Source organism: Zootoca vivipara, chromosome 2, assembly GCF_963506605.1.
Source record: "Zootoca vivipara chromosome 2, rZooViv1.1, whole genome shotgun sequence".
NCBI classification, from domain to species: Eukaryota; Metazoa; Chordata; class Lepidosauria; order Squamata; family Lacertidae; genus Zootoca; species Zootoca vivipara.
Window position 1 is genome coordinate 61100410 of NC_083277.1, and position 12430 is coordinate 61112839.

Consider the following 12430-nt stretch of genomic DNA (forward strand, 5'->3'; position numbering starts at 1 on the left):
TAGACTCAAGCCTGTTTGATAACAGATTGCCTATAAAACAAACCCTCAACCATTAAATCTCCATTCATGTTCTCCACTATCCTGCTATCTGCCCTTTAAAACAGGGATGCTGAGAAAAATCAAAGCCTGGCTTTTATCAAACGTTATGGAAAGGGTGGAGAAACAACTCCTTCAGGGATCCAATCCAATGTGCCTAGTGCATTTCATTCTCAACCAGGCCATTTTTAAAAAAGCCAGATTTTTTTATGATATTCATATCTCTTAATACTGCACAATCCTACTTCCGGTATCTGACAAGCACTTCTATGGAAAGAGTCCCATTTGTGACAGGAAAATGGCTGCAGTCCCTGTTAACAGCTGTGGAAAATGTTCCTTACCCAATCAGCAAAACGCAGACCTGCGGCTGAGAGGGAAGGGGAGGGTCACAAACACTGCCAAGGTTATAAGGCTGCAAAACCAGCTGTGCTTGCTTAGATGATACTGCCCTCATATGGTGAAAAAGCATACAGGAGGGAAGTACACAGAATGAACACAGTCCAGTCCAGTACTCGCTAGTGTAGAACACTGATGCAGAAATCACTCAGTTCAGAGATCGGTGGCTTGAAAGCTACATGCCCAGGCTTTGCTCCAAGAATCCCAAGAACCAAGTTATGAGCATTATAATGTAAAGCTTTCAGAAAACGATCCATTTATATAGTGGAAGCACAACAGCACACACTTGAACTATCCTTGGTGTGCTTTATCCTTGGCACCCCTTCTGCCAGCTTTAAGTGAGCTCTTGAAGGCTCTTCTTTGTAACAATTTCTCAAAGGGTAGTTAAAATGGCTGATTACTAACATAACAGCAGCAATAGCCCAAAAAGAGTAGAAGTGGTTTGGAACACCGAGTATAATTTAAAAATGTGACAAGTTACAAGGACTATACTTTATTTATGTATTTATTTTAAAAACAGAGCTCTGTGTTCTCTATAACGTTCAATGCATTCCTGCAACTGGAATGTGACCTATTCTGACTATATAGTTGTGACAAGATTTTCAAGCAGTGCTTCCTGTTCAAACTTGTCCACATAAACAATTTGCTATTTTGCCTGTCATAAGACTAAACTCAAATTTCAACATAGATTTCAGATGATGCAGTGAAAATCTATATGTACTAAGGCAGCTTTATCCTGGAACATATTAGTAGTCTATGTAGTCTATGTATTAGTAGTCCATAGAACCATATAGGCTGAAAGAGCGACTTATCCTTATTCACAAAGTGAGCTTCTTGGCTGGTTGGGCCTTGAACACTGATCTCCTCAGTCTTAGTCACAACACTCTATCCACTACGCCATTTGCTATTTGTCACTGAGGGAAGCCACCTTTTCCCCTTTGCACCACCAGACAACTGCTCTTCAGCCTGTCCATGGTATTTGCTTGCACTTGAAATTGTAAGTCAGTTGGCAGGCACCATGAGGTACCTAATATTATTTGCTTCCAAGCTTTCAGTTTTCAAAATATGGAATACTGGTAAGCAACTGGGTATGACCAGGTCAAGTACAAGATGTCTGAAGTTGAGAAAAGGTTTTTTGCTTTTTCTTCCCGCATGGGTGATGCAAGTGTCTTCCTATGCCCATCATTTGAATATTTCAGCAAACATAGTATGAACACATATAAGTGAGTACATTTACAAGGAAAACTGCAACCAGCAAAACTGATCATTTATTAAAAATGCACCTCCGGCATTGACATCTTTGTCCAACAGCACAGAGTTTTAACTTACAGTGGAAGGAAGGATACACTATACATCTTAGAGAAAAGAACTCTACAGTTTCACTGTAAGTCACTTTAAGAGTACACAGTTATTATTTCACAATGAAAGCTTGCCTAAAACATTTGACATAAAGATCAGAACAAGACACTGAAGGCCCACCAGAATGAATGATGGCGATGGGAAGTTGTTTTCCTCCAGTAAGCCTGTTATATGTCAAAGGGGTGAAAACACAGATTAGCAGGTAAGTTGTCATGCTTTTCTAGTGCGCATCAGGACAAGAAAGGAGGGATGAAGGCAACGTAATAAAAGGCGAACTCCATAAGCTCATGTTTGAAAATTGTTTTTTTTTAAAAAAAAACACCTCAAAAACAACCAGCAGGGAAAAACTATTGCTAAGCATTTCATTGAAATTCTGAGTTTAAGGCATGAGCCCCTTCCCCTCCAGAAACATTTGAAATTCAACATCTAAGGTATTAATAAATGAGAATAGGTAAATTCTACAGAAGAGCAAGAATTATCCTGCACCACTATCAAACTTTTAAGAAACAAACAAATCCAAGCACACCCTTAGATTCACAACTGAGCATGTGGGATATTACAAGTGAGGGAACACTGATGTTCTGCTTCATTATAGCAGGACCCTTTAATCAATTGTTCCAGTACTGAGATACTTCTTTTAGAATAGCTGTCCTGAAGATTCACCTGTCCCTCATCTCAACACACAGGGCGAAGTGACACTAGTGCACTGAATACAACAGTCCGCCTTTTAAGTCTTAACAACTTTATCAAAATGCTTTTTTCTAATATGCCAAGGAGTTCCATCTTATTTACATTAGAATTTATCAACATGAGGTAAAGTGCAAGGCTCCCAAACCCACCCACCCCCCACAAAAAATGCATTTGGCTAATATATAGTTATCACAAAATTCAAAATACTGTTTTAGTAAGTTCTCTCTCAAGACAAGTCACCAATTGCTGCATTTCTGGGATATATCTTGCTCACGGCTTTTCAAGTCTGCTTTCGAAAATCTGAAAAAATATCCTTGCCATGAGCTACTTTGGCTTTGCTGACGTTTACACAGATACATTTACTGATAAAATATTTCAGGTTGTAGGGGGAAAAATGTTTGATTGAATTAGTCTATGAATCTAAGACTCAGGAGTTCTGCAAGAACAACTGCAGGACTTACTTTTGAATTGTATTTCATGATATGCCTTGCAAGACAAAATCTGAAATTTAATGCAGGAGTTTGATATGCAACATTTATATGGCAGAAACACACCTGGACTTGCTTGATTTAGTTTCTGACTATTTAATCAACTGCACAATGTATTCATAAAAGTGTCATTCCAGTGCTATAATTGTCATTGCACATTCCCCATCACTTTGCTCTTTCCTTCATTCAATTCAAGGGATGAACAAAAATCCTTGCACTACTACAACTACAACAACTAATGCACCGAGGACCACCATATTTGATGGTTAACTTCATTAGAGAAGATGTGCCACATTAAGTTCTTTGGCTCTGATGCAAAGCCCATTAAAACAATGATGGCCCTTCTGCTAGCTTTAAGTGGGTTCTTGAATGAGTTTGAAGGTTTCAAACATATCTTCTTCCTTGGAGTTAAGTTTCATTCAGTATAGCTGTGGTCAGCAATATAATCCCCCACACCTAATCTTAAACGTGTGAACTGTCACACCCAAGCCACATTCGTAGCTGACTAGCTTAAACCCCATGTAAACTATATAGTTGACAAGAATCAAGATAAAATGCAACCCACCAGTTTGTACGAACGAACATGTCAATGTGACTAAGTTCTCACATATTCTATTAATTTTAGAATATCCTTCACATCCTTTGAAGCTCAAAAATGCTGATGAAGGTTTTATTAAAACCACAAGGAATTGGATAATTTCCTTAAATGGCATGCAGCATAATCTGCCATTACATTAAGCAACTGCATTATGGCAGTTTTGGTGATTCTACACTAGATGTTCAAGAATCACAGGCTTCTCCCTGAATATAGATATTGCTGTGAGCTGGATTCCTTTCTAGCATGACAAACCATGAAAATGTCTTATTTTGTCTGCCATGACATTTGTTCAACCCTTGTTGGTCTAGCTGAAAATAAGGCATATAGATATGTCTCTAAACTACAACAGGACTCAACAATTATGATATCAGCAACTGCTGATCTGCTTGTATAATGAATAACAATTACATTTTACATCAATTAATTTATTTGGGGGAATGATTTCCTTGATTTGATTTCCAAAGCCATGCCTAAAGGGGTAGCACCTGCATTTTTCCATAGTCATTTTGAAGCTGGCTGCTGAAACCCTGCAGTTATTTATTTACAAAAAATGAGACCTAACACTAAAAAAATGTACATTTTTGGTCTAGAAGTGAGGCATACAGTGTGTGTCTTTTTGATGACCATGGCAAAATTCCTCTAACTGCAAACATGAATATTCTGAAGATAAATAAAAAACTATGTCCTCAAGCTTCTGCTTATAAAGATTGTGTTCTGGTGGCCAGTTCAATTCACTTTTCCCAGTGAAAAGAGAAGTGGCACTTGGTGTATGTGTTGGAAATACATGGTAAATTGACATACCCTTTGCTGAAGCTGCCTGAAAATAACCACATTTAATGGTGGTATCCAATTAATTGAGAGAATGTGTATTTGTGATGCATACTTATTGTTTCTTGAGCATCTACTTGCAACATAAACAAACAAACCATTGCAAATGAGTGTTGCATCTTTGAGACCAATTTTAGTTTTTCATGCGCTTTGTCAGATTGAAAAGTATTTAAGAAGATACGGCTGCATTGCACAACAAATAAATGTAAGCCTGAATAAGCAGTATCTTTCCACACAGTTAATCATAACATGAGTTTGGGGTAGGGGGGAGATCTACTATTAGGATGCCAAAATACTCTTGAATGCTTACCTATCACCTTATCATTTGAGAAATTATCTTTGGAGTAGATTTTCGGCATCTTGCATCATACACTCACCTCTTACTTGGATACAAGACTGATGGATTTCAGAGGTGCTTAAATCTGTGCTTTTCTAAAACAAAGTCAAGGACCAGAGCAGCACAGGGCTGATATGATGCTTATAGTCTCCAAGTTGAATGTGAAAAAAATACGAAAACTACAAGAAACAGAGTGTTACAACTCTGACCTTCGGTAAAGTCTTACTTTAGACCAGGCAAGAGTAACTTGTAACTTACCAAGCAAAATACAGTTCACCATTCATGTTAAGCAGTCCAACAAGAGGTCAATAATCTGTATATGTTGTTGGCCAGGACATAAGAAGTTAGGCACCTGCAAGCCAAAGCTAGCAGGCCACAAGTTGTTGACTTATTTTAGACCATGGTGTTGCCTCCTCCACTGAAGAAAATGAGGAAGCTGTACGCATGTGCAGTGCATAAGGAATTCTGGATTGGATAAAAGGTGAACAGCAACATGAAATTTAAACAATGGTAACTTTGTCACTGCACATTTCAGGTGGCTACATGTAGGAGAAAGAAGTGGATTGGCACTAATTCTCATTTCCAAAAATTAGAGTGAGCAGAGGTCACTGCTAACATCAGCTCATATTCATGTCTACAGACATCATAACTGCTATTTTGCATTGTGTGCATTCAAATGTCAAAGCATCAGATAGGCCTAATGGATATCTGCCTAACCAAGATCAGATTAGGCCTATAACTGAATATTTGGTTACAGACCTGGGCTGCACTCCTACACTCGTTTTTCTGGAAGTAGACCAGTGGAACTCAATGGGGCTTACTTCTGAGTAGATATATATAAAATTGTGCTGTTAATCTGGTGCTTTAAATATTGATCAATGGCCCACAGTAACTTAAATAAAACAATTTTTAGTATGGTGAAAAAACAGAATAAAATTTGTGCATTGAACTTTGCAAGAGCACTGGATAGCATGTCTAAATTCTAATAGCTCTCAATTAAATGCTTTAAAAAAACCAAACACCTTAACATTTAACATTTTAACTTTTGTGAATTCACAAAATAGAGGTTCTAGTAGCAAATAAGCAGAGTTGGACAGTTTTAGTATTCTATCAAGACCATATACATACAAAAAGGTGAGGTTTAAAAACTTCTAGCACCCATACAAGTGTATCCTGTATTGAATACAAGTGGTGACCACACTTAAAAACAGGAACCCCAGATCAAGATTTTTGAATCAAAATTCCAGCGCCATGCCTGACCTGGACCAAGTAAGTCCTAGAGCCCTATATGGATATGGTATGATCCAGTTCAAGAATGCTGAACTCATATCACATGTAACTTATAATCAAGAGATTAATTTTAATCCTGTGGACAGGCATTATATTTGACTTCTTGATTTTTTTCTCTGATCTTCATCCCTTCAGTCAAGTATGTATTAGGCTTTGAAAATTCTGGAATCATCACATATATTCATGTATTCTAATATTCTGGACCAAAAGTTTTCTGTATAATTTCTAGTTTGCACTTTAATTTACAAAAACGTTAACTTTTTTGTATTCATAATGCACCCGATGCTTCTTCAAATTCACATATGATTGTGTCCAAAACCTGCCTGATCTTCATTCAAGTTTGCTACTTTCTGACTTCTGATCCAACCTACTCTTGTTACTCTTTACCATGTATATGAAGTATGCAAGTGTCTCTTTCTCATTCACTGGGATGTTCCTGAAGTGACGGCTGACAGTCTGAAAGGACAAGAAAATGAGAAAGTTTTGTAAAATGGAGCTAGCACATGGTCTGTGGCAGGGATGGAGAACATGCATTCATCCAGATGTTGTTCAACTCCCAACTCCCATCAGCCAGGACAATAGTCAGGGATCGTGGGGTTGTAGTCCAACACCTGGACTTCATCTGGACCACAGGCTCCCTATCCCTTGGCTGTGGTTTAATCACAGCTGGCTCTTCAAGGTCTATTGCATGTTGAATGTGCTTGAAATTTCATCTTAATATTTCATGGAACGCTAGGGAGAAACAACTTGATATTTCCTATGATATGCAAAGCAGAAAATGAATCTATAGTACACATAACACCACCTTGCAGAAGCCCCTAAGAAACATAATGATGTACAATATAAAACAGAGATTGCCCACTTGAACAATTATAGATGTTAGTTGATAAATCATACAAAACTTCTAGCCTGGTTGACAGCCTGGTGTTTGTGAGGAGGGTATTGGTTTGTTTTTGTTTGTACTATGTATTTTGGGTTCTCATTTTGTATTTTGATGTTGTGAACTGTCATGTGATCTTCAGATGAAGGGTGGTATACAATTTTATTAACAATAATGATAGCATTGGTGAAAAAAGCATGGCCTGGAAGAAAAGCATAATTTCCTTAAACGAACATGTGCTTTTGCCCACAATTCCCGCAAGTTTCTTCTGGATCTGTAATTTAGGTATTGGTCAACACTTCCAAGTACTGAATCAAATCCTCAGTTTGTTAACTGTCAATGCTCCTGTGCCAGGCAAAAGACACAGACACAGGCAAAAGTAAATTAAGAACAAACCTCAACTTGCCATCATATTTTGTTAGTAAAACAAACAAACTCTGGTTCATATGTAATGGCAGGCCAGCCTCTAGACTCTTCCCTTTGTTCAGGAAAGCAAGGAGCAGTGGGGGAGCATCACAGGGACTTGAGCAATATGCTGTGCACAAGCATGCTACTCTTTCATATTAAATTAAACTATGGATTAATATGACATGTGACTGATGCAACATATGTAAACAAGAGATTATTTGGTGATGTGTTTTTTTTTAAAAAAAAACCTTGAACAATAAGAGAAGAAATTCAGCTTAATTTATCAACTGAAGCATTCCAGGTCCTTTCACATTTTACCCTTTGAGAAGCGTTAAGTATACGGTTGAAGGCAGTGGTGCTATACAGTGGTACCTCGGGTTAAGAACTTAATTCGTTCTGGAGGTCCGTGCTTAACCTGGATCTGTTCTTAACCTGAGGTAACACTTTAGCTAATGGCGCCTCCCACTGCTGCCACGTCGTCGTCGTGCGATTTCTGCTTTCATCATGAAGCAAAGTTCTTAACCCAAGGTACTATTTCTGGGTTAGCAGAGTCTGTAACCTGAAGCATTGGTAACCTGAAGCGTCTGTAACCCAAGGTACCACTGTACTAACAATGTGTAACTGCAATAAGTAGCTACAATTATAAGTCAGCATTACTATAAAAATAAATAGGTTTGGTTGTGGTGGGTAAGCAAGGTTCATATAATGAAAGCACAGAAGCTTGCTAGCCAACTTACTTCTGCCAGCTGAGCTTTATTCAGGCCAGGTCTGGTTTGCAACTTGTAATGCCTTTTATAACGACGCAGTGTGTTTACCTGAAGTTGAAACAAGTCAACCTGCAAAAAAGATGGCATGACTGACAATTAAAAGGCATAGTCTTTTTTAAAAATATGCATCTACTCTAAGAAGAAACCTGTAAGAAACATCACCTGTTTTAAGGCAAGGAATTCCTGTTCAAGATACACAAAACAGGTAACTAGCATATAAATAGTGGGACACCAACAGCTCTGCAAGTACCTCACTTCCCTGTACTTTCAACAGAATGGTCTCTCCATTTTGTATGCGCTCTCTGGATTGTAGCCACCATATTGGTGCAGCGATGAGAATACACTATCCCAGTCATTTCTTTGGTGATACAGCAGGGTCACATTAGACTATTCTTATTTGCCCTCTTAAAAGATTAAGGCTTGGATCCAGAGTTCCTCTGAGAGGGCAAGCCAAAGGTCAGTGGTAGAGCACATGCTTCGCACACAGACAATCATGTGTTTCATCTCCAGTATCACCAGATTGTTCTGGGAGCGAGAACCACTATAAGTCAGCATGGACAATGCTAAATTAGGTGGACCAATAGTCTGACTCAGCGTAAGCCTTGGTTTCTAACTTGGCTCATAGGCTGCTGGAGGGAGGGAGATAAAATTCCACCAGTTACCCTTCTCACCTGCAGTAAATATGGGTGGTGGTAGCGTAAAATTGGTAAAAATCTCCGCCTCCTGCAGGAGCCCTTCAACTCACTGAGGGGAATTCTGAATGCAACCCTATATCCTTATTTAACTTTCATCCAAAGTTAATACAACTTGATGTTCAAACAATCCCTAGCACTTCTTTTATTGATATGCTGCTATGTACAGGTGAATGCCTTCTGTGCCAACTTTTAAATGCCTGTTGGAAACTTTTCTATTCCACCAGGCTTATGCAGGCAATTAAGAGTGTGTCCCCCAAGATGAGCCACTGATTTTGTTTTAATTCCTTTTGCTTTTAACTTGCTTTAAACTTTTTATTATTTATTGTCTGGTTTTATGTTTTTTATACTCCTGTAAAACGCTGTGGTATATTTTTATGAAACAGTATAAAAATGTTTTTATAACTAACTACAGTAACTAAATAAAATATAGCCCCTTGAAGAAGTTACATTTTTAATTACTTGTGTTTCAATCATAATTTGAGAAGTACAAAAAGCATCATAACTTATGAAAATCTATGTCACAAAGAGCAGGCTTGTCACTTGCTTATTTATCATTTACTAGTGTCATTCAACCCGTTCAGTAAACGGGCACTAGCCAGGTGGAAACGGAGGGGAAGCCCTGGGACTGCGCAGGCGTCGCCTCCATCGAGCGCCTGAGGCCCACCGGCCCCTCCTCCGCCTCCTCCCGCTGTCCCGAGTGGCGATGGCCTCCTCCACCTCCCTGCTGTGGCAGAGTGACGTGGGGCGGCGAGGCGAGAGAGCGAGGGGGTGGCGCGCTTTCCTGAGGCGCGCTGCGGGAGGCGGCGGCAGAGGCCTGTTCCTTCTCCTAAGGAGAAGGGAGGTGGAGGAGGCCGTCGCCACTTGGGACAGCGGGAGGAGGCAGGAGAGCGAGGGGCGGCGCGCTTACCTGAGGCGTGCTGCGGGAGGCGGTGGCAGAGGCCTCTTCCTTCTCCTTAGGAGAAGGGAGGTGGAGGAGGCCGTCGCCACTCGGGACAGCGGGAGGAGGCGGAGATGGGGCCAGTCTCTGCCCTCCAAGTCTCTGTGTCCAATCCCTGTGTCCGTGGGGCACATGCGCAGTAGCACGGACACAGGGACTGGACGCAGAGACACAGGGACTTTATTATAAAGGATTTAAGCCTTTTATACTCTACCTTATATCCTGCCCAAAAGGCTCTGAGTGACTTTAAAAAATCAGTACCAAGATGGTCCTTACCCTCAGGCTCATAGTCTAAAAATGCATGACACACAAGGGAAAGGGAGAAGCAAGCTCAAGCACAAGTCACAGTCCTTATAATGCAGTTGCATAGTTCTGTCTACGCTGATTAGCACTGTCGAAAAGAGTAGCCACTTTTGACCCATGTCAGTTCTGGCTGTCTTGCCCTACCCCTCAGTTCCATTCTAGGAGCAGACCTGGTGACAGTATCCAGGCCAGAACAACTCCTGACACACAGGTCTTTCCTAAGATAGCTGACCAGATGAGTTAGAATCACCACAGATGGGGATATAATAGTAAAATGTGATGGAGAGATTCTTTATAGAGTAGTACAAAAATACACTAATTTTTTGCAGGAAAGCAGATTAGTTGTGTGTAGCCTACAAGAGTTCTATTTTCTCCAAAAGCAACCTGTTCTTACAAATTAAATTTCCGAAAATTAATTTTCCTAAACGATAAGAGGCTGTTGGAGGTGAAGGCACAGGCATTATAATCTTACTTATTTACTATGTAGCCTTCAACCTGTAGATGAGAAGTGAGGACCCTCACATCTGGTGGTCAAATGTGGCCCTTCAGGTCTTTTGGGATTATTTCCAGACCACAACCCTTCCCACTCCATACTCTATCCCCAGGCTACATTGTGGCTCTGCCCCCTCATAAAATGCTTTTAACTGACTGGAATGTATCCTTGAAGTGTGCCTTTTGCTTGCTTGGATGGAAGATAGAGAGGGAGGTGTGGGGTGTGGCTGCAGAAACCTTGGAATTACACTTATTGCACCATCCATTACTGCCTTGGCCCCACCCACCACTGGCATGTGGCCTACAGAAGGTTGTCCATGAGAAACTGCAACCCTCAGGCTGAAAACTGTCCCCCACGAGATTGACCAAGATGAATGAGCATACAATCAGGGTCCAACAGAAATTGCAACAATCTCCAATTTAATTATGCTACGTACCTCTGGGACATCAATCTCATGCTCTGGAGAGTCTCCCCCATCATCACTGGTCTTCCTCTTTCTTTTGTTTCGAACACTCTGAATGAAGTTCTTGTGGAAATCGCATATATACAGGTGTCCTACCTAACAATTTAAAAAACAACAACATGCAGTGAAATAGTAAAGTGGTCACAATATAGCAGAGTGGAAGTTTACATTGAAGAAATTACATTTAGTTAAGCTACAAAATATCACTAGCACAGACTTGGACTTTTTGGGGGAGGGGGTGGATCTGCTGAGAGGCAGAATACCAGCAACCCACTTATTTATCGTGGGGTCTACTCCACCCTGTCTCCGTCCCGAAATATTGAGGGGCAAAGGTAGTTCATTTAAAAATAAATATTTGTGGTTTATGGCACAAAAACTACTGCTGCAGTAGTGCTAACAGCAGTCCACGCTAAGGAAACAGTTCTCCACTCATTCCCATCCACATGCCTTCCCATTGCCAGAAAGGGAAGCAGTTCCTCCATTAAGGACTTGCAGAAGTAAATAAGCTGAAGACTGGGAAACTGAAGTCGTGGCTTAGAACTTGGAGCTGCACATGGAGCAGGTGAATTTATTTCTCCAACAGAAATTAAGGGAACTGCCCCCCTTCTATAGTTTCAGAATGGGACTTTGCACTCCGAACCCCAAAAGATGAGCTGATAAATTTTTAAAAAGTATTTACTGAGCATTAGTTCCTAGTTTTGGGTCACTGCATAATTGTCTACAAATCAGCTTGCAAAAGAAAAAGAACCAAGTGTGTTGGAAGTTGGTAAGTTACATAACATGACACCAAGTATAGTGAGGGGTTTGTTATAATTAGAAATATAAAGGTAAATTTATACCAGACTTACTTATGTATAACTTACTTATTTTTGAGTCTGACAGCACATCAGTTACCTATTAAGCCTATAGCTGCTCAATGCATGTACAGAGCAGGGACAAAGAGGCAGTAAATTTCATTAACCACAATTTGAGACTTGAGGACTATTTCATTGTTTCCAGAGCAGTACAGTTATCATTCTAGTGAGTAGGCATCTGATAACATCCATGAAAGCTCACACTACAGTTCCACAGAACTCTTGTGTGTTTGCTATATCATATTAAAGTTTTTTTTACTTCAGGGTTGGAGATTTAACAGGTTTTTAAAAACCAGCCCTTTCAAGGCAACAGCCTGAAATCTGCACAGGCACACCAGTCAATTACAAATACTGTACATACAACAGCTCCCAGCAGTAATGCCACACAGTGTCAATAACAAACCGTAATACTGTATAGCCTTTGACAAAGAAGTAGATGTTTTATTGGTTCCTCAAACTGCCACTGCTAAATAAATAAATGTGCTCTATATACCAGTGCTATATATTTACATAGCATTATAGACACCTCCACCCTTGCTCTTAAAAGCTCAGAACTGGTTATAGCTTCTTACCTCGACCAGACATGATGCTGTCTTCCCTAATCTGCA

General features: G+C 40.0%; 1 protein-coding gene across 1 annotated transcript in view; it reads right to left on the reverse strand.

The window, feature by feature from the left end:
* Positions 1-1681: 1681 nt before the first annotated feature.
* SAP30L (SAP30 like) overlaps positions 1682-12430 on the reverse strand; it is an 11912-nt gene continuing 1163 nt past the window's right edge. The window contains exons 2-4 of the mRNA XM_035105725.2: positions 10942-11064; positions 8048-8146; positions 1682-6478 (exon numbers count right to left, since the gene is read on the reverse strand). Coding sequence (XP_034961616.1) covers positions 6353-6478; positions 8048-8146; positions 10942-11064 — 348 coding nt within the window. The 3' untranslated portion in view covers positions 1682-6352. The remainder of the gene's footprint in view (positions 6479-8047; positions 8147-10941; positions 11065-12430) is intronic.